Below are 23,435 nucleotides of genomic sequence, written 5' to 3' on the forward strand. Positions count from 1 at the left end.
GCCTTTGTTCGGCATTATTGTTTGGCTCTTATAGTTATGTTGCCTCTGAAAGAAACCCTTGTTGTCAAAGGACTCTGTAAACTCTGTTTTTAAAGGTGCTATATAAATAAAGTTATTATTATTATTATTAATAGTATTATTACTATTATCAGTATATCTTACATATTTCGTACGTATGCTGATTGCCTGTAGTCACTGTGCTGTTTTAATTACCTGCTTGTCCACTTATATTGCTTTTATTTCTATTCTTCAGGTCAGACAGAACAGCATGAGGTTTATACTATGCAGTAGCCCTGCAGTAGATTTTGGTCAAGTGCAAAAAGCTCAAATTATTCAAATTCTGCACTGAGACCTTGTTTTTAAACAGGAAAGGAAATTACTAAACAAATCATTATATTCTTTGAGGGTCAAAGGGTCCAGATTTGTACACCTGTTACAAAGAGTTGTGAGTGGGCATGATGTTGTTTTTGTCAGGTGAAACCTTAGAAAGAACGAGACAACCGGGATAATAAATTGAGCTGCATGAAACATCTATGACATTGCTATCAAGTGTGACTGAAAAGGATGCAAATTAACAATGCCAGAGTTAATTATTAAGGTAATTGGAAATGATAAGGATGTCAGACCCAAATAAACTACCTGATACTAAATGTAGATAACACATCTCAGGGTCAGCTGCAGCTGATTAAGTCCACAGTCTTCTGAGTAGATGATCTATATAGTCTGCTGTTTATGATGCAATTCCTTCGGTCCATAGCAGTTATTACATCGTGGAGCAACAACATGGAGCGAGGCAACAGCAACAATTGCACAAATGACGGAAACATGAAGTATTCCCTCACAGTATTACTTCAATAATCTTCCTACATACTTTTCTGTAAACTAAGCGTGTAAAACACAATTGCATGGAAACGGAGTAAACACTGCAAGAGCACGACACAAGTTTGTGTTAACATTAGTTGCATCATCTATTTAGCTTCAGCCTGCGAGCCAGACTGAGCTGCTGCTGGGTGGTTCTGTGACCCAACAGCAGGGACACTTAACCTGCTTTGCTTAACTTACTTAAGGGACACTTTTGCAAAATGACAGGAGACCAGGGGCCGCAGTGGCCCCATACATGTTTCTAAGATTTTAGGGATGTTTGTAGGATTTGAGGACATTTCTAGGACTTAAGTGACATTTCTAGGATTGTAGGACATTTTTAGGATTGTAGGACATTGCTGGGATTTTAGGACATTGCTTGGATTTTAGGATGTTTCTTGAATTTAGGTCATTTCTCGAATTTTAGGACACTGCTCGGATTTCAGAATGTTTTAGGACAGGTTTTGGATTAAAGGATATTTCTCAGATTTAAGGACGTTTTTAGGATTTTAAGACATTTTTTGGATTTTGGGATGTTTCCAGGACTTTAGGACATTTCTCGATTTTAGGGACATTTATCGAATTTAGGACATTTCTCAGATTTAAGGACATTTCTCGGATTTCAGGATGTTTCTAGGATTTTAGGGCAAATCTAGGATTAAAGGACATTTCCCAGATTTTAGGACGTTTCTAGAATTTTAAGACTTTTTTTTTGGATTTTGGGACATTTCCAGAATTTTGTACATTTGCCAAATTTAAGGACGTTTCTCTGTTTTCAGGATGTTTCTAGGATTTTAGGACAAATCTAGGACTAAAGGTCATTTCTCAGATTTTAGGACGTTTCTATGATTTAAGACATTTTTTGGATTTTGAGATATTTCCAGGATTTTAGAACATTTCTCAAATTTAGGAAATTTCTCTGATTTCAAGATCTTTCTAGGATTTTAGGACATTTCATCAGACTTTGGAACTTTTCCAGGATTTTAGGACATTTTGCCAATTTCAGCATATCTCTAGGGTTTTAAGATATTTCTAACAATTCATGGGATTTTGCTGATTTCAGGACAATTCTGGGATTTCAAGATGTTTCTAAGATTTTGGGACATTAGTGGCTTAGTTTGGACGTCTGCTGAGGGGTGCCAGGGATCCTCCACTGACATTTCTTTTTCAATAAACAAACTCTATTTTGATGCTGTTTTGTGCACTCTGGCACCTTATGTACACTTAAAGTACAAAAACAAGTCCCAGTGTTAATCACTACACTTAAATTGTGAATTAGAAAATGCTCGGGGTGGCATCCTAACAGGGGCCAGATGTGGCCCACGGGCCTTAAGTTGAGAATCCCTGCTTCAGTACAGGCAGCCAAGCATGTAACCTGGAGCAATGCGCTGGTCAGTGGCCACACAGCACAGGTGACTTCAAGTTACACAACATAAGGCCCATGTAATAGCACTAAATATGCCAGTCATTGCGACTTTGATAGCAGCAGATTTTGGCTATTACCGGTCAGTCACAACATCACAACAACCCAGCTTAGCCTGTCATATAATGTTGAGTAATAAATCCAGCCACAAACTATAAACGCAAACCCACACCAGTCTGCGTCCTTGTGTGTTTTCCAGTGACTGTTTTATTCAAATGCATTTAAGTGCGAGGACTCTGACTGAAAACACAACACAGCAGCAAACCTGTAATATTAACCGAAATACTGCCAGTTAGCTTACACCGTCAGTTAGCTAGCGACCAGCTGATCGCACTAGCCTTCAGCATCTGAACGACAACTGTCAAGCTAAAGGGTGACGCTGGCCTTCAATAAATACACAACAAATACACAAGTGTTTTTGTGTTTCAATATTGAACCTGGATACGGTGTTTGTTTCCGGACGTTGCTGCTGACATGCTAACGTTAGCTTTAGCGCCGCTGTGGGTAAAAACTAACCGTTGAGTCGAGATGGACATTCCTGTGTGTGTTAGCATGCTAGGCGGCTAGCAGCGCAGTGCTAACTAGCCGCTCCAGAGACCAGTGTGTCTGTCGTGTATCCGCCATCCAACTCACCAGTAAGCAGCGGAATCCTTCGGCTAGAAAGTCGGTGATAGCCCCCCAATATCTCAGTTACGTGGGGCCCTCCTTGCATATCCATATGTCACGAACGATGCTTTACACCCAAAGTGGTCACTGCTTCCTCCCCTTCCTTCTGGTAGCCATCTTTCTATGTCCAAATATCGCAGCTCGTCCCAGCAGCAGCCAAGTCCCGGCGCTGATTTTGCTCCAAAACAGCATCCTCGGATCCTCCTCCCGGTGCGGAGCGAGACCGCATCTCCGAGACAAACCTGACATCTGTTGGATGCATGGAAGAAGACACTTCATTTACCAAAAAAAAATAATAATAATTATAATAATTATAATAATAAATATGTATATATATGTTACTATTATTATCACATCTAAATTTGTATTTCTTTATATTCTTTTTTTAAATTATTTTACTTTTTTTCATTTTCTGGCTCTCCTTGTATAGAGGTATGAAATATTTTTTTACTTTGATATTTTTTGATCACTCTGACCATCTCCCTTTAACAGACATTGTTACCATTAGTATTATTTTTAAAAGGTGTATAAATATTTGATTTTCACGAGGTACAGGGATGAATGTGATTGACCATAACTGGGTGTTTACTTTGTTTTTATTTAGTTTATCTTTTCTTTTCTTCTTTGGTTTACGTCTATTCGAATTGGGTTTTTGGGGGTTTTGTTGGCTGGTTTTCTTTTGTTGTTGTTGTTTTTTTCCCTTCTTTTCTGCTCTATAAGTAGTAAATTTATATTTTATAAGACATATAGAATTGATAACTAATTTTGATTAGTTTAAGTAATAATTCATATGAGAGTATGTCAATAAGGAAGCTGGATAATTAATTAATTTATATATCGTCTTGTGAAGAAGCGGTGGGATTAAATAAATTTTTTATTTCAGCCCACTCCTTTTCGGACATGTGAACTCAAAACTGCCAAGTGCATCATTATTATCATTATTATTTTGTTGTTTTGTTTGTTTGGGGTTTTTTGGTATGTTGTTGATATTTATATTATTTATTATTTATTTTTCTCTTTTGTTGTTGATGATGTTTACTTAGTCTTTTACATGTTTACATGTTTGAAAAAAAGATTTCAATCAATCAATCAAAAAGCACAGCTGACTTTTTTTTTAGATCAAATTGCTTTTCTAAAAACTTTGCAAAACCCAATTTAATTTTATAGAGATGTTTTGATACGATGCATTTGTAGTATTTTGATTATACTGCAGTTATATTTTTATTAAACTAAATCGACTTTATTTTCTGCAGTCTATTTTAAACAAATTTTTGTCTTTTATTGTCAATTTTCTGTTTTGTGTTTCTTGTCTATTACTATACTATTATACCAATATATGTATATATATGTACTTGCTGGAGACTGGGTCAAGTTTAATTTGAAGAATCACTTTTTCTTCTATTCATGTACATTTTGTTTGACCTATTTTATATTTTTATTGTTTTGGATAGTCAATATTATAGTTTTTCTAGGGACTAAGACACTGCACAATCATTTCAACCTTTTTTTTTTTACGTAAATATTAAGTATTGTTGGTTTCTGAAGTGTTGGGTGAAGCTGTGACTCTGTCAATTCTTTGCAATGACGCACTGGGGTTGATTTTAAATTTGTCACTCACAGCAGAGATGTCAATCATTTCACTGATGCATTTGACACATTAACATTGTAATATCAGATATGAGGCACCAGGTGACAGCAGTTACCATCTGAGCATGAAAACTCACATCCAATCAAAGCCGCCTTGTGGGCGGTTTGGTTTGCAGAGTGATGTAAACCACAAACCTCAGCAGCCTCAGGCACTGAAAGTGATACTTTCATACCTGAGTAGTTTTGAGATTTCTTTCTTCAAAAGTAAACTGTTTCTAGGTACCTTGTAACTGGTCCTGGTCTTCCTGGTCTTTTGATGATAAACTAAGGTTACACAGTCTGGTACCATACCAGAATTTGCAGAATTTGTGACTCTTGTCAGTTGGACCTTTTGTCGTCTTCTGTGAACTGACACCTATAATCAAAAGTTAAATCTATTGTGTTGATTTATGGTTCAGGTCTGGAAAGTTTCCATCGTGAGAGATACCATTATTACTCAATAATCAAAGATGTCAGTACATGTCAGACCTGAAAAGCTGCCTTATTTTGGCGGTTGGGGATGGAGTTCATTCATTGTTGCTCAGTCCTGGGTCCTCCCTTGATGAAAAGAAATAGAGTCTGCCTTATATTAAGATTTCTCACTTTCTATGCATGAAGACGAAAAATATGAAAATAAGGTTTGGCTGGGCAGTAGTGCACATGGTTACAATGGACCCCAATGAAACTCTAACAAAATGCCTGTAGCTATCTAAAAAAAACAGTAATAGCTAGCTTCAACCTCCATAGTTTGTCTGGTCAAATTATATTAAATTACATAAAGTGCATATATAAATTAAATATAAACTAGATAACAGTAAGGTTTAAAATATAAGAACTAGGTCACACCAAGGTTCAAAATAAATATTATATTTAAAATATGAGAAAAGCTAACAGTATTGTTTAAAACATAAGAAGTAGGTCACAGTAAGGCAAAAAATATCTAAATATAAAATACAAAACTAGGTAACAGTAAGGTGCAAAATATAAAAACTCGCTAATAATAAGGTGCATGTTGAAAAACATCTACAAAAGTTAAAACTGAAATGAGTTCATTCTCAAACTTTTTGCAGACATCTAAGTGACTTAAATATTGTGTCAACAGTATATTTCTGGGTGTATTTAAAGCTTTCGTTACATCGAAATATAGTAATGTGAAGACCTTATGAGCAACATTTAAAAAGGTTTAACTTTGGCGTCATCCAGGGGAAGTATTAAAAATAATTTCTCTTCAAAATCACATACTACTCACAGCTTTGACCTCTGCAAATCGTGCCAAGGAAGAAATGCACAAAGGTTAACCAGTTAAAGAAAGACATGCACTAGCTTTAAAAATGTGTGTTTTATGTGACCACACGTCGAGGACAGCAGGTGGAAACACATGAATCACAAACTAACCAATGTTAAGGTGGCCGTTTGTGGAAATTACCCACCCCGGGGATAATTGTGTAAACACAAAAAGGACACAACAATGCGCCAGTCAACGATTCCTATTGGCCTCATTTCAAACTTCCAAAACGAGCCCCAACATGAAGCTTACAGTAAGTGTGCAGCTTTGATAAACAATGAGAGAAAACGAAACTTTTGCTGTTTGCACGGCACTCTATAGAGATGTTACTGCTGAAACTTGTCATTCATGTGCTAATGGCCATAATAAAAAATGATTTGTGTGTGTTTAAATGCAGGGTGCAGCATCGTGGATTTCTCATCAGCAGACTACAGTAGTGAAGGTTAACTGCTACGAGAGGAGGTCACTTCCTCCACAGCAGTGACTCACTGAGCGTGAAAAGAGTCCAAAACACATCGGACAAAGTGGATTGCACAGAAACAGAGAAATAAAGAGTTTCATTTCATCACAACAAAACTAACACAAACTCAAAAAAAAGAGAAATGTCACGTGTGAGGTGTTGCATTTTGGAATAGATTGTTTGTTTTTAAATGGAGATTTGTATTGTTGTCTTTTTGGTGTCACACATTCATCCATTACAGTTCTTCAATTCTTCTTCTCTGATCACACGCCAGAAATAGTCGAGTTTCACAGAAGCATAACTCGATTTTATCTACTTTCACTCTGAGTGTGCCCAGCAGGTCTGCCTCATCCCAGAAGAAGTGCATCCTGCATGATGTTCACTTTTCATGCAGATATAACTTGTTGTTGTGTCTTTCACAGTCTGTAAAAAAAATTCCTGAAGGCTACATTCCTGTATGATGAGCGAGACAGACCTTAAAACTTCTCTGATTTCTTTTGTTGACCAGTTCATGAATCATTATTCAGTTTGGCACGAGCGGCTGACTGACACTATAAGAAATTCAGAAAAATTAGGTTGCTTCTTTGCCCAAAGTTTAATGACAAGATTGATACCTGTCTTTCATTTGCCTTTTGAAGCATCCCAACTTGTCAATATCGACGCTTTGTTACGTCAACATATTATGTACTAGGAATCCTCCTGTGTCTGCTGTTGACATTATGAGACACTGTCAGTATACACCGCTTAAATGCATCGTGTCTTTTCAAAATACACTTCCGTTTTCACAAAAAAAGTGAAGCGTGAAGAGTTTCTGTTTGGTAGATGCAGACTGCCTTTTATTTAAGGAATAGTTCAACACACACACACACACAGACTGTGTGTGTGTGTGTGTGTGTGTGTGTGTGTGTGTGTGTGTATATTTCTATATGTATAGCCTATGAATCAAACATGTCAAGGTCCACTGTCCAAGAGCATCTGGATTGGCAAAGTGAATGCATCAGAGTACGACTACAGTTATTCTGCAAGTAGTCATTCATTCCTTAGCCGCTTAAACCTCTTAAAGGTCACTGGGGGGCAGGAGTCAATCCCAGCTGTCATTGATCGAGAGGCGGAGTACACCCTGGACAAGTCGCCAGACTATCACAGGGCTGACACATAGAGACAGACAACCATTCATCATATTCACACCAATGGTCATTTTACCACCTTATCGTGGTGGAGGGGTTTGCGTGTCCCAGTGATCCTAGGAGCTCAGTTGTCGGGGGCTTCATGCCCCTGGTAGAGGTCACCATAGCAAACAGGTCCTGGGGAGGGACCAGACAAGCGTAGCTCACAAGACCCCTATGATGACATCAACCGATGGTCCAGAGTTCCCCTCGCCCGGGACCTTGGTCACGGGCCCCCTGGAGCCAGGCCTGGGGTGGGGCACCGGCGGCGCCTGGTGGCGGGCCTTTACCCCATAGGGGCCCGGCCGGGCACACAGCTTTCCGAAGAGGTAACATGTGACCTCCTTCCCGTGGGCTCACCACTCATAGGAGGGGCCGTAGGGGTCGGGTGCAATGTGAGCTGGACGGCAGCCGAAGGCGGGGACCTTGGCGGTCCGATCCTCGGCTGCAGAAGCTAGCTCTGGGGACGTGGAATGTCACCTCTCTGGTGGGGAAGGAGCCTGAGCTGGTCTTGAGGTTGAGAAGTTCCGACTAGATATGGTCGGCCTCACCTCGGCAGCATGGCTTGGCTCGGAACCAGTCTTCTTGAGAGGGATGGACTCTCTTCCACTCTGGAGTTGCCACTGGTGAGGCGCCCGGGCAGGGGTGGCAATGCCCACTTGTGCCCCCGGCTCGGTGCCTGCAGTGGAGTTCGCCGGTGAATGAGAGGTAGCCTCCCTCCGCCTTCGGGTTGGGGGCGGATCCTGACTGTTGTTTGTGCCTATGGTCCAAACAGCAGTTCAGAGTATCCACCCTTTTGGAGTCATAGAGGGGGTGCTGGAGAGTGCTCCTTCACTGGGGACTCCCTCGTTCTGCTGGGGACTTCAGCGCTCACGTTGGCAGCGACAGTGAGACCTGGAGGCGTGATCGGGAGAATGGCCCCCAGATCTGAACCTGAGTGGTGTTTTGTTGTTGGACTTCTGTGCTCGCCACGGATTGTCCCTGCGCGAACACCATGTTCAACATAAGGGTGTCCATATGCGCACTTGGCATCCAGGACACCCTAGGCCGCGGTTCAATGATGTCGACTTTGTAGTCGTGTCGTTGGACTTGCGGCCGTATGTCTTGAACACTTTCGGGTGAAGAGAGGGGCTATCAACCGATCACCATCTGGTGGTGAAGTTGGCTCGATGGTGGGGAGGGCGCGGTCAGACCTGGCAGACCCAAGCGCATAGTGAGGTCTGCTGGGAACGTCTGGCAAGTCTCCGTCAGAAGGAGCTTCAACTCCCACCTCCGGAAGAGCTTCGACCATGTCCCGGGAGGCTGGGGACATTGAGTCGAGTGGGCGTGTTCCGTGCCTCCATTGCTGAGGCGGCGACCCGGTGCTGTGGCCGTGGGTGGTTGGTGCCTGTCGGGCGGCAACACGAACCCGTAAGGGGTGCCCGTCAAGCTGAAGAAGAGTCCTATCAGACCCTTCTTGGCCTGTGGGACTCCGGAGGCAACGAACAGAGTACCGACAGGCCAAGCGGAGTCTGCGGCGGCGGTCGCCGAAGCTCGGGCATGGGAGGAGTTGGCGAGGCCATGGAAAACTTCCGGACGGCTTCGAAGAGGTTCTGGACCACCATCCGGCGTCTCAGGAGGAGGAAGCAGTGCTCCGTCAACACACTGTGTATGGTGGCGACGGGGCACTGCTGACCTGACTTCGACTGGGGCGTTAATGGATCGGTGGAAGGAATACTTGAACCTCCTCAATCCCACCGACCGCCTTCCGTTGGGGAAGCAGGGCCTGGGGACCGGGGTGGGCTCCTCTATCTCTGGGGCTGAGTTGCAGAAGGTGGTCAAAAAGCTCTCCTCGGTGGCAGGGCCCCGGGGGTGGGCGAGGTCCGCCCAGAGTTCCTCAAGGCCTGGATGTTGTGGGGCTGTCGTGGCTGACACGACTCTGCAACGTGCGTGGACATCGAGGGCAGTGCCCTTGGACTGGCAGACTGGGGTGGTGGTCCCTCTTTTCAGAAGGGGGACGGTGTGTTCAACTACAGGGGATCACTCCTCAGCCTCCCTAGTAAGGTCTATTCGGGGTACTAGAGAGGAGGTCCGCCCGGATAGTGAACCCAGTTCAGGAGGAGCAATCTGGTTTTCGCCCGGTCGTGGAACTGTGGACCAGCTCTGGACCCTTGGCAGGATCCTTGAGGTGCTTGGAGTTTGCCCAACCAGTCCACATGTGCTTTGTGGACTTGGAGAAAACATTCGACCCGTGTCCCTCAGGGAGTCCTGTGGGGGAGTTCTCCGGGAATATGGGGTTCGGACTCCCTGATACGGGCTGTCCGTTCCCTGTATGACCAGTGCAGGAACCTTAGTCCGCATTACCGGCAATAAAAGTCGAACTTCGTTTCGGTGAGGTTGGACTCCGCCAGGGCTGCCCTTTGTCACCGATTCTGTTCACTTGCTTTTATGGACAGAATTTCTAAGCAACCAAGTGTTGAGGGGTCGGTTTGGTGACCTCAGGATTAGGTCTCTGCTCTTTGCAGATGATGTGGTCCTGTTGGCTTCATCAGACGCGACCTTCAGCTCTCACTGGATCGGTTACGCGGCAGTGTGAGCGGCTGGAATGAAAATCAGCACCTCCAAATCCGAGACCATGGTTCTCAGCCGGAAAAGGGTGGCGTGCCCCCTCCGGATCGGGGATGAAGTCCTGCCCCAAGTGGAGGAGTTTAAGTACCTCGGGGTCTTGTTCACGAGTGAGGGAAGGATGGAACGGGAGAACGACAGGCGGATCGGTGCGGCGTCTGCAGTAATCGGACTCTGCACCGGTCTGTCTGGTGAAAGGAGCTGAGCGAAAGGCAAAGCTCTCGATTTACCAGTCGATCTTCGTTCCTACCCTCTATAGTCCGCGAGCTTTGGGTAGTGACCGAAAGAACTAGATCGCGAGGTACAAGCAGCGAAATGAGTTTCCTCCGTAGGGTGGCTGGGCTCTCCCTTAGGGATGGGGTGAGAAGCTTCGGTCATCCGGGAGGAGCTTCGAGGTAAACCGCTGCTCCTCCGCATTGAAGAGCCAGATGAGGTGGCCGGGCATCTAATTAGGATGCCTCAGGGCGCCTCCTGGTGAGGTGTTCAGGAGCACGTCCACGGTAGGGAGGCCCAGGGAAGACCAGGACACGCTGGAGAAGTTCGTCTCTCAGCTGGCCTGGGAAGCATCTCGAGGTCCCCAGGAAGAAACTGGATGAAGTGGCGGGAGAGGGAAGTCTGGGTTTCCCTGCTTAGGCTGCTGCCCCCGCGACCCGACCCCGGATAAGCGGAAGAAAATGGATGGATGGATGGATGGGTCATTTTAAAGTCACCTGCATGTCTTTGGACTGTTGGAGGAAACTGGAGAACCTGGAGAAAACCCACGCTGACATGTGGAGAACATGAAAACTCCAAAACCTTGGACCCATTTGCTGTGAAGCTACAGTGCTAACACCACTATGCTGCCCTCCTCTGCAAGTGCATCGTTTCCAGCTATTTTTTTGCACATACAGCTCTGCATGGATGTGCAGGTGCAGCTCTTAAACAATACTTAAACACATATAAACCATATCTGCACGTACAAACATAATCACAGCTGCAGTTACACCGTTATACTCTCAGCTCTGCAACAGGACTGTTAGAAATCATCTGAGCTGAGTTTTGATTTCTTGTCAAATGGCTGGGTTAGTATTTACAACAGCCTCAGGGCTCCGTTTTCCCGTCTGCACACCATGCATTTTTTCTCATCTGCTTCCCTTTTTTCCCAGATCTGCTGTAGGGGCACTTGAACTGAATCTTACTCTTGATTTGAAGTCTGTCCCTGTTTCCTGAAAATCACGTGGTTCACCAGACATGTTTACACTCCCACTCCTGCATTTTCTCCAGTGTGAGACTTTATTCATGGAGGCTTGTCTTTGCCAAAAGAAGAGGTGGTTGTCCTCGGGGTGTGTGAGCGGTGAATGCTTCCATGGATCAGGCCACAATAAAGAATACTGTGAACACATTTTTGAAGTTAGACATAGAAGTTTCATTTTTATTGAAGACAAATAGCTCCACTTATATCTGATATCATAAGAAAAAAAAAACCCAAATCAACACTGGAGATAAATGCAGTTTTTTATCTTTTTTTTTCACTTATTGTTTTGGTCTTATTTTATTTGCATTTGAGCTCTTATCAGCTCTGTTTCCAGCTGCAGCAGCAGCTCCTATTTTCAGCAAAAAGCTCTGATAAAACCTGCTGTTCACTTAATGACCAGCACCAAACAACCAATCATGTATTTGCTACACGACATCATAAGAATATGATTTCCGGGGAAATGCTTTTCTGTCTGTTTCAATAGTGTAATAATAATGAATATACGTCTATGGGGATTTGGAGTGTGTTATAGGTAGGGTCTTGACGCTCTTCAGAGTCTGTCAGAGCTGATCTGATGTGATCCTGATCTCAGCGGGGGCAGTTATCCAAGTGGTTTGGATCTTTAATGATCCTCCTGGCCTTATTTTCTGGTATAAACATCTTTTATACAGAGCCGAGTAGCGCCTGTGTTGTGTTCAGCTGAACAAAAAACACGTTCTCATCCCAGGTCATCATATATTGCCGCTTTGCAATGGACTTCCACGTCTACACTTCACGCTCCAAATATCCTCCTGCGTCTGCTATTGACGCTGCGGGAATGCCGCTTACAGTAATGTGTACACAAGTGTTTCCTTAATCCTACAAAAACTAAAAATCCTACAAAAACTTTCAACATGACAAAACTGTCATGTTGAAAGTCCAAACTGTGGCTCTCAGCCAGTCATCGACCAGAATCGTCTGTGAAACTTAGCTGAAACAGAAACGCAACTTGTTTTTTTTGTTTATATCTAAACTGTTTTATAAGAAACATAGCCAAAAGAAATAAACAAGACAGCAGATCAGAATTAGAATTAAAGTTAGTCAATGTTCTTCGACCCAACCTTAGTTTTGCTCAGAAACATCCAGTTTCACATCGTTTCACTCCAATAACTTTAAAGTCAAACCAGCTTAACATGGCTGCTGGATTCACGAGAGGCCTAAAACTCTGCAGCTACGTCTGGATTAAATTTATCCTGATGCAATTTCGGTTGTGAGAAATGCGAGTGGGGTAATGAGGGAAAGATGTTTTAATAAGGACTTAACGCTGTCATGCAATCCATGTTTTACTTGATCTTGACACATGGTAAAGTCCCAACATTTTATTCCAGCCAAGAAGTGTTTCTGCCAGTTTTATTGTATTAATTTATTTTTTAACAACCTCTTTATTGGGGGGGTCTATTATAATAGATATTATATATGAATAAAATAGTCTTGGGAGCAAATATGGTATACCATAAAATGAAAAGGCAAACCAAAACGAAACAAAACAAATTAAAATCAGCAGCAATTAAAAAACATAAAACATAAAAGAAAAACATAAAAAGAAAACAGAGGTAAAAACAGATGTTTTTACTGTAATTGGATTACATGGGCCACAACACTTTATGATCTTATTTTCCAATTGCCCCAACTCCATTCCCGTCTTTGGTTTTATTGGTCTTTATCAAAATTTAGTTTTAAAAAGTCCATAACTAAAGGTTGAAAACTGCCAGTTTTCTTTTGAAATATATGTTTGATAAAACAAACTAATTATTTGATTTCATTCAATATAATGTGTAATTTATGTTTTTCCAAAGCAGCACAGGTTGATAAATCCTTAATATTCTGCTTTATATTTGGTTTGTTAAATCTTTCCCTCCTATAGTTATTGTTCTCTTAGCTTGTAAGAGACACAAATCTCTTACAAGCACACGGTCACTCATCAGGGTCGTAAAATCACCCGAATAAACATCCACAATGTACAACTTTGGCCAATAAGGGATTTTCAGTTTTTTGTCTTTCTACCATGTCAATAACCTCCCTCCGAATTTTTGGGCATATTTCATTCCCACAAGCAGTGAAAGAGAGTGCCTGTATTACATTTGAAGTATATGTGTGGCGTATTAGGATTAAAGTTGTGTAGATTTGATGGTGCAATAGGTGATTTTTGTATTATTGCTTGATTGTAGTTTGACCTTAGGATGTGTAAATTCATCTCTCTGCAGAAATTACAATAGAAACCGTTCAGCGGTTAGGGGGGATTTCTGTTGCTCACTTTGTCACTCGCTCAGAACTTTTCCAGATAAATGATTGCGATATGCTGATCCACGATATAAAACAAAAACTCCTCTGTCTTTGAGTCAAGCAGAAGAGGCTTTAAACTTCCCCTTTTTTCTTACAGCTGCAGCTTCCCCCTGAACAGAAGAAATACACATGAAAGACAACACAGACATATGAAAGTGCAGCAAAGGAGGTCAGCATTACGTTAAAGTCATAATCATTTAAGGAAGTAAAAAAATATTTCCATAAAAAATCCAAAAACGGCATTATTAGTGGTGAAAAGGAGGGTGACCACAAGACCACAGTGTGCGTCAAAGGAATAGTTTGACATATTGAGAAACACACTAATTTGTTTCCTTGCAAGTGAAATAAGGTGTGTACTCTGGGAGGCTCCTGCACCTTCTGAAGGAATACACTCACACAGTGCTGCACCTCTTTAAAATGTTGTATTTCCTGAATTTAATGCACTTTATACATTCCATTTTTAGATTGATTTTTATCAATATATCTCTATATATATCTCAATTTATAATTTAATTTATTTTCCATCTTATGTTATGCATTCATTCTATATTTATTCTTATTTTTACTAGTTTTATCAAGTTATATCCATGTGAAGATGCATTCTATATATTCTATTGTTATTTTATCTGACTTTTACAAGCAAGTTTTATCGTGTCTTTATGTCTTCTGTGTCTTTTTATGTGAGGCATTTGGTGTATGTAATTTCTGTTGTAAAAAGCACGCTGAGCTGCATTTCTTGTATAAACGGTGCTATACAAATAAAGTTTATTATTATTATTATTATTATTAAATAATCCAGCGTGTAGTAGCCCCCTACATCACAGTGTTTTTACACTTTGGTTTTTTGCTTATAGTGTGTTTATTGGTGAGCTTAAAGGCTCCTACATAGACATTTTATTTCTGTTGGACAGATCCCAGACTAGCTGCTTCCCCATTTCCAGTCTTTGTGCTACATTAAACCAACTGATGGTGTAGCCTCGTAGTCATCTGATTAATCAGAAAAGTATCAGTCATCTTCTCATCCAACTCTGCAGTAAAAAGACAAAAATACTTTTGAAATTGGTGCCATAAGACAAGAGAAAACCAAGAAAAAGGACTTTGGCATGCGGTGTAACCCTACCTTCAGATGCTCCAGCTTTCGGGTGGTGTAATTCAAACTCATCTGTTTGACACAATAGCAGCTGACTGGTGACAAACAGTCCAGTATTAGAGTTAAACGGTAACATTTGAAGTGAGAAATATGCATCTCAATAACAGAATCTTGGTTTATATTTGATCAGCGCTGCTTAGTATTACCGTTTGACCTCCGTTTTTTCAGCCTCCGTTTTCACGGTACAGGAAACAGCATGGCACCTGCTTCACGTTCACAAACTCTTGTCATTACAGTGAAATAAGACATCAAAAGAGAAATAAACAGCGTTGTAACAGAATCTTGATTTGCTATCAGTCAGCACTGCCTTGTTTACCGTTTCAGACTTTGGAGGAGGTATATCGAGGCACTGATTAGTCATTTGTCACAGTTCACCACTACACACATTGTTTTGATACAAAACTGGTTGAAAATCATTAAAGTATCCTTTTAAAGTTTAAATTGTCTCATGTCACTCTTACAAAAAAAAGCAAATACATGTAATTCCCCAAATGTTAAACTATTCCTTAAATAAAATGGTATCGATTCTGACCGACAGGAAGTTGCCCAAATTAGCAGACAAAGCCCCCTGTTAAAAAAGTCCATCTGGTTACCGGTTGCACCACTCTTGGCATAACTTGCACTTCTGTCAGGAAAGGTTTGTCTCCTGTTGCTCAACAACTCCTACAATCCAACGGATTGTCATCTAGGACTCGTATGCATGCACAAACACGCATAAACATTCAGAAAAACTCAAATGCGGCTGCTGCTGGTTTGCATTCCAAGAAAAATCCCCAAACCACACTGTCAACACACTGATTACAAATGTGGGATTATTACTGAGAATAAAAATGAACATCAGATATGTTGGTTTATTGCACCACTCTCAACTCTGTGACACTTCTCAGATACGAAACTTTAGGCACCAACAGGCCTCTGACTGGTGTTTAAGTGATTCAGTGTAGTTACCTTTTATTTTTAGATAACAGATATGAAATCTATAACTGAAATACTGAATATTTAACTGCAAAATAATGAGGTATAAATGTTAAATGAGGTCTAATGTTGGCACAGAATTTTTGCTGCTAATACGTGATTGAACATTAAAAAAACACACAGTAGTTGCTGATTTATGCTTGTCATAACACATATATTATCTCATTGTAATGCTTGTATGGACTGTATGAAGCGTGGAAGGCATTTCTCATGAAACAGGAATGCCCTGATAAGGAGCTGCCTCAGGGAAGCGTATGGAGAGACAGGTAGGGAGGTTTTTGGCAGGGAACAAAAGACAGAGGAGGAGTGCAGAGCTAATTGGCCGGACTCGTGTGAGTCTGTTGCCAAATTTTTTCCCCACTTCCAGTCAATGAGCATCGATCACACTTTCACTTTCTGTGGAAATGTCTGTATAAATACACCTGCAGCAGCTCTCCTCTTCACAGCGAACACCTTCTCTGAAGAGACTCGCAGAAGCAGCTGACCTGAGCTCAGAGCTACGCAGAGACAGAGACAGAGACAGAGACAGAGACAGAGACAGAGACAGAGACATGGCCTCTCGCATTGCAGTCCTCGTCCTGCTGGGTGTCATCTGTGTTGGGTTTGCAGCAGGTAAGATTCTTTGCTTTAGCATTAACAAAGAATGCTTCAGTGCATTTGTAAGATGCATGTGATTTTTTCACTTTAAAGCTGTGCACATTGTCTTCTCTCACTGATGAATTTGTCTCTGCGTCTTCTTGCAGCTGAGATTCCTGTGGACTGCTGTCTGACCATCTCTGAGAAGCCCATGCCGCTCCAAATCATTGTTAGCTACAACATTCAGGATGCAGGAAACGGCTGTGAGATTGATGCTACTGCGTAAGTCAAAAATGCAAAATGTTGTAAAATATTTTATATTTTAGCGTTGTAGTCTGCAGATTAAAATCTCACTTCTCTGTCTCTCATCTCTTCTTTCAGATTCTTTACAAAGAACAAAAGGACACTGTGCGTCTCCCACCCCAAACATAAGGCATGGGTGAGAGGTCACATCGAGTATCTGAAAGACAAAAAACTGAAATCTCAATAAAGGTAAATTACCTTGCAGAGCTTTAAAAACAAATATTACGCTTAAATGTTCATGCACCTTTCCATTTTGCTTCTGCAAACGTTTCCATTTTTCAACCTTGCTGCACCTCATCTCTGCACTTTCTTCCTCCTCCTTGCAGGTGTAGCGAGGAGTGGTGAAACTGAAGATCAAGAAGGACTGACTCTAAACTTAGATGTCAGAATCGTTTTCAGAATGGCCACATCGTGCTGAAGAAGATCAACGCCGTTCGAAACGATCAGAGCTGTGAGATCAATGAGGAATCAACGCTTCATATGCTGTATGATGATGAAACAGAAGTTAAATGTACAGTTTTGTATATGTTTTCTCATGCATAGTTAAGCGTGAGTTTTGTGAACGGCTTTTTTTCTTTTTCCTGCTTTGTATTCTGAGTAAAATAGAAAGATTCGCCTTGACTTGCCGAAAGGGGCGAACCGTGGAACTAACAGTGACACCCTGCTGTCTTTGTTGTTTTCATAATAAGACTGTAAAAAAAAAGTCAATGTTTGATGATGTGTTTATATTTTGTGGCCATGTTCTACAATTTCAGTGAATTTACAGAAAACTTGTACAAAATGTTGAGATAATTTGTGTACAAAACTATAAGTGAGAGTTTTTCCAGAATAAAGTTTTATTCTATTTTGTAACCTCTCGTTGCCACCTTTTTTAAAAAAAAATCAAAACACACATATGACTGCATCCTCTGCACCGAGTTTCTCTAACAAGCATACGAATCTTGTTTAGAAATCAGTGACATTTTGAAAAGATGCATGCACTTTTTCAGCAGCATGTTAGTGTGTTTTAAATTATAACGGGACAGAATAACAGGAGCTTTAAAGGAAAAATACACAGCAAAAAAAGCAGTAGCAACTTTGATAGTGTGGAGGGGAATGAGAGGAATTTGGCGGGATATGAACTGAGACGCTGACGAGGAAATGAGATGCAGGTGAGCAGGTGGGCGGGGAGTATTAGGGAACTGCAGGGCTGATGAGGAAAGTGGGAGCAGGTGTGCAGACGGGCGGAGCAGTCAAGTCTGAGGGCACCTGGTGGACGGATCAAAAATGGCAATAAAGGAGAGAGGACGTGACTGGAGAAGGACACACACACACTTTTTGAAAGTTTACCACACCTTATGGTTAGTGGTTTGGATGGATAGTGGGTTTAACTATCTGTATGGAGAGGTAGTTCTACATGAGTGTTTTTAAAACTGCATTTTGTCATCCAACAACATGGACACAGCAATTTAGGAAACAAATCTTTAACAGTTACATAAAAAAGATACAACTGAAAATCCAATCCAAATTTATTTATAAAGCATATTTAAAAACAACAGTTGACCAAAGTGTTGTACATTGTTAAAATAAATTAAAAAAACAATAGTGATAAAAAATAATAAATAAAAATTTGCCTAAAAGAGGACAAGAGGGGAAGAAAAAGACCCACGCTATTTAAAAAGGCAGCAAAACCACAAGGCAAAGACTACAGAAACTGTCAACTCTCATACATGGTTTGAGAAAGCCAAGGAGAATAAATGAGTTTTTAAATGAGATTTAAAAACAGGCAAGGTTTGGGCCTGTCTTATCTGTTACAAAATGAATAACACATGAGCAATTAAAAGAATATACTAACACAAAAACATTCAAAACACACAATATATAATATATATATATAAATATATATATATATATATATATATATATATATATATATATATATATATATATATATATATATATATATATATATATATATATATATATATATATAATAAAGGCGTGCACCAAAACCACATTGGAAACAAAGAGATACATAAATGCTGCAGTTGAAGTTTCCAGAGGACACAAAAATATAATAAACACATAATCAGTGAAAAGATAACCCTTGTAGCGAATACATCAACTAATAAAATGTGGGAATTTTGCTGCCTGAATGTTTAGGGTAAAATAAAAGATAAAAAAAACAACAACTCACGGATCACTTGCTTGTTTCAGAGCTTTTGACTGTCTAATATCAGCAATAACAGCAGATAAAGTTTTTGTCATGTTAACTTTCCACAATGCTGAGTTTTACATCAGCTGATGACGACTCTCCGGTACGCCTGAAACAGGCGAATAACGGGACCTTGAGTTGAGATTGTTTTGTCAGCTGTTTCCAAGGTGAAGAAAAACTGCCAGGAGCTAACAAAAATTAAAAAAATAACAAAATTTTCTACTCTTTTCCAGCACCATTGAAAACTGTAACAAATGGTCTGTTTTTAATGTATTTCTCAATTAAACAGTGATTTTTTTCCCTCAATGTGACGTGTGTGATTTTGAAGTGGTTAAGATGTTAACTTCATGGTGTTTTTTCATGCATGTGTTTTTCGTCAGTGTCGAGCTCTTGTCTCCACTGACACGTCCCATTTGGGAATTGCCCTGCACAGCAACAGTCGTCTGCTGTGAGACTCTGGCCCCTGTTTACAGTCTTAAAAACAGAGACCGCATGCAGGAAGTACAACAGGCTGCAGATTTGTTTTTACTTCAAAAGCTCCTTAAAACATTGACACTTAGTTTAAGTTAAAAAGGGCATACAATGACTGCAACCTGTAACACCAGTTATTTTGATCTCTAAAAGACCAGTAAAGCCATAAAAGTTTCTAATCTCCTTCAGACTGTTCTCATCTTAACGATGGACAATATGAACATAATTTAAGATGAGTCAGCAGCCAGATTTTGTTATTTACAGGAATAACGAAGATTTGAGGGACTTTATATTGAGGGACGTGCATTGAAATTTATAATTTACTATAATTATAATTATTATAATTTATATAAATTAATAATTTTTTTTCAATAATAATATTTTTTTCTTCTATGAGGGGTTTTGATTTTCTCAGTAATGCAGTCGCATTTTTCTTTTCAGGATAATGATCATCTTTTCAGATCAGAATTAGGGTAACTTTGCCTGCTTTATGTATTGAAAGTTTATTTTTTGCATTTGTATAATAATCATAAGTTACAATAACAATAATAATAATAGTACCTTTAAAAATCTTCTTTTTAAAAATAATTGTATGACACAAAATATTTACAGAAGCCTGATATCTAAGACTTTATTCTGTATTTAGGGTTATCTGCATATTGTGAGTAATGAGCAAAAATTGATATTCATTCCTGACATTTCCAAGAATGGGCCGCCATTGAACGCTGGGACATCGCAACATTTGACAGGAAGTCTCGCCAATTACATTTAACCGTTTGACCTCCTCATGACAGGACAGCGTCTCAGATCTCAGCCAAAAACTCTCCCTCTAAGGCCAAAGAACAAGGCTCCTAATGTCTCCCACAAGTTTCCCACAAAAACATGTGGGGCTGCATTACATCACCACAGACCACCCAAAAATACAACTCAGCTCCCTGAGCATTCATTTACAACTTTATTTACACGAAGCAGGTTTACTGTGGGTCTTCTTTTTAAGCAAAACAGGCTACGATGTAAACACACCATCAGTTTACTTCCACTAAAAATGCTTGTTTTTGCTACCAAAAGGCTCAGATTATTACTCTGAGCGTCTGGCAACTTCAGCATCCCCCAAAGTCGCCTTTGCCAATTCCACCACACTCAATATAATAACTGTAATTTTAGAATGTATGTTAACAGCATGTTTTTAAATCTAAATGGGTGAATAAAGGATTTACTTTGACCTAATCCAGAGTCGGTGATTGTTTGAATAAGTTCATATCCAGGCAGCTCCACTCATTATCACTAACAATGAATCAATGACAAAACCACAGGAACTGACACCAAACTTTGATGTTTCCTTAAGCTTAAAGGAGCATTTAAGCTCATTTCAGTTTCATGCACTGTTTGGGTTTTTGCAGCCTGCAACTTTTGGTCCGCTCCTCTCGTTCTCATTCATGTTGTTTTTGGCTGCCTACTGAACAGTGCACAGACAAAGTTGGCAACTTGCTGGCTAACGTCATAGACTGTATATAAATATGTAAAATATATATCTTTTTCTACAGTTTACGGTGACCGTAGTACAGCATTTCGCTGCTAAAGACAGATTTTCTTCTCAGGAGCTAAAAGGACATTTGGTTATCAGAAACAAGTGAATGTTGTTCTGTGTCTGCTGGGATGTGAACGTAAAATCATTGACGTAACTGCAACAACACCCATTAGTTTGTGGACTCCGGCTTTGAAGCCTTGAGTTTGGCATTTTGGCTGTTACCATTTTGGGTTTTTGGAGCCAGATGTGACCATATTTAGCTCAAAGTGCGGAGCTGAGAAGCTGAGGACACCATCGTCAGACAGCCTGTCACTAAAGCAGCCCGCCCTCAATTATGTGTAACTCTACACCTTAAATATAAATGGGAATTTATTTATTTATTTATTTGTTTAAATCATCCCTTTACAGTCTTTATTAATGTTGAAATAAGCTTTGGAGACCAAAACTGCCTTTTGTTCCAGGCTGTAAACATGTTTATTTCTGCTGTAACATTGGACATTTTAACACGGACGTCTAAGGAGACTCACTTTGTTTTGGAGCCAGTCTCAAGTGGACATTAGAGGAAATACAGTTTTTGGCACTTGTGCGTTGGCTTCCTTTAGTAAGTGCTAATTTGTTCACCAAATCCACTGTATTAGGTCATATGTCAGTGTGGGGTTAACTGCTGAATTTGCTACTCAGAGTTAACAAAAAATATTTTAACAGGTTTGAATTCATTTAAAATCAAAGCAAACATACGTCCCAATCTAGGATCTCACATGCAGTGCCATTAGTGGACAAAAATGAAATAAAATAAAAACAATGTGCACTTTATGGAAATTTAAAAGGGCCCTTCATGTCTCTGCAATGATGCACTTTATAGGTTTTAATTATTGATGCTTATAATTTCTTGTTAGGATTATTATTTACTTGGACTTTTATCTACTTTATTTGTTCTGCTATTTATTGTCGATTCACACTGACTTGCACTGTTTTTATCTTTTTTTTTCACGTGGTAGTGCATAATGACAATGACAAATAAATCTTAATTTCAAACTTCATGTGTAACTAAATGAAGAAAATAAAATTTAAAAAGTTCATAAATGGTAATTTGAATTAAACTGCATTATAATTGAATTTCTCTGACCTTGACATTCAAGATCAGAGGCATGTGAACACGAGAATCATTATAGGCAAAATTACTCATGACTCCTCAAGGAAGGTAAAGCATGTTTTTTTTTCTTCCCGTCAGTCCTGGATGTGGATATGTAACGACACGCTCGCTCTTAAAACACTTGACAAGGACAGGATTCCTGCCAGATTTTTCTCCGCAGGCAACACCTCAAGTCCATCAACTTTTTTTTATTTTCCTGTAATAGCTTTCAGTAGGGAAAGTCCGGGACAGCGGAGAGATAAGGCAAACTTCCAACCAGTGGCTTACAAGAAAGAGAAACTTTCTCTGTAAATGCTCCACTGGCAGTGACAGCGCTATGAAGTCAATCTGGCTGCTTACAACTCAAATAAAGGCTCGTTAAATGTCAACACAAAGAGGTCACGGTTCAGCTTTCACAGAAAAGTGAGTGAGGAAGAGAAAGTTGCTCTTTACTGACACTTGATGCAAATGTGGAAGGCATGTTTTTCCAGAGTAGTGTTGCTCATCTTTCTCACAGGAGTAAATAAACAAAGGAAGTAGAGACAAATTGTGTAGTAATGCAAGTGTTTGTTCTTACTGATTTATTTTCAATGAGTGCAACTTCTTCTCTCATGATAATATTCCAAGAAGTGTTGTGATGGATGTTGAAAACATTACCAGCTTTATTTCTATTGCAGCCACTGCACTAGCCGTCATTATTTCCAACCGAAGGCGACGTAGACGTGTTATGCAACCAAAAATGGACGTGCAAGCTGTGGGAGCGCCCACGTCTGAGGGGTTTCTGGGAGCTGATAGACCACGATTTCACAGAGAAAATGTGGATTCAAAACTTTCAGATAATCGCTCAACTTCTGAAGAGTTATGTGATGCACTAACAGCTCTTGCAGCTCCTGCTGCATCATGAGGGAGCCATATGCACATAGCCATAACATCATGTGACCTAGAAAAGCCCAAAAAGTGTTTCCATTGCAGCTTTAATTAAAAAATAAGTCATTTTAATAACTAAGCCTCCTCCTTGTTGAGTAGACATTTTGGAGACAAGTCGCCAGTAATGTGCAGATTATTCAAAGAAGTTTGTTTTATGCAGGACTCACTGTGGTGTTAAAGGGAGCCAGTATGTCAGCTTCTCAAAAATCATTTGTTTATCATTGACTTTAACCCTGTCCCTCCCACAGTGGGTTTTTTTCTTACCCTTAACATCTTAATATATTCCAGATTGCTCCCATGGGGCACATAAAACAAAATCATGGTCATTTTATTTCTGTTGTTAAGATTTTATCCAATACAAAGTCTAAATTTGAGTCACAGATTAGGATTATGTTTCTGTTTCACTGCCTCTATTGAAGCATAAATGTATGTATGTAATATTTATATTTATGATCTTTTTTGTTTCTTTGTGGAATTTGATGTAATTTTCTTGTAATTTTTTCTATCAGTGATTTTATGATCATTTCTTGCT

At 40.2% G+C, this 23,435-nt stretch overlaps 2 protein-coding genes across 2 annotated transcripts in view; one reads left to right on the forward strand and one right to left on the reverse strand.

Moving 5' to 3' along the window:
• wdfy3 (WD repeat and FYVE domain containing 3) overlaps window positions 1-3,122 on the reverse strand; it is a 137,962-nt gene extending 134,840 nt beyond the window's left edge. Inside the window, exon 1 of the mRNA XM_088076349.1 lies at window positions 2,918-3,122. The gene's annotated coding sequence lies outside the window, so the exon portion shown is untranslated. The remainder of the gene's footprint in view (window positions 1-2,917) is intronic.
• A 13,088-nt stretch (window positions 3,123-16,210) lies between these two features.
• LOC121963975 (C-C motif chemokine 20-like) lies at window positions 16,211-17,503 on the forward strand. The gene is made up of 4 exons (XM_042514209.2): window positions 16,211-16,384; window positions 16,516-16,630; window positions 16,730-16,840; window positions 16,978-17,503. The coding sequence occupies exons 1-3, from the start codon at window positions 16,324-16,326 to the stop codon at window positions 16,836-16,838; spliced, it is 285 nt and encodes a 94-aa protein (XP_042370143.1). The 5' UTR covers window positions 16,211-16,323; the 3' UTR covers window positions 16,839-16,840; window positions 16,978-17,503.
• Window positions 17,504-23,435: the final 5,932 nt, after the last annotated feature.

Source organism: Plectropomus leopardus, chromosome 4 (genome assembly GCF_026936395.1).
Source record: "Plectropomus leopardus strain MGB_pleo_1.0 chromosome 4, ASM2693639v1, whole genome shotgun sequence".
Lineage (NCBI taxonomy): Eukaryota > Metazoa > Chordata > Actinopteri > Perciformes > Serranidae > Plectropomus > Plectropomus leopardus.

Excerpts from the sequence above, each read along its gene's own strand:
- LOC121963975 (XM_042514209.2), top strand. The coding sequence starts at position 16,324 with ATGGCCTCTCGCATTGCAGTCCTCGTCCTGCTGGGTGTCATCTGTGTT. Across the intron at positions 16,385-16,515 it reads CTGTGTTGGGTTTGCAGCAG|CTGAGATTCCTGTGGACTGC; the intron begins GTAAGATTCTTT and ends GTCTTCTTGCAG. Across the intron at positions 16,631-16,729 it reads TGTGAGATTGATGCTACTGC|ATTCTTTACAAAGAACAAAA; the intron begins GTAAGTCAAAAA and ends CTCTTCTTTCAG.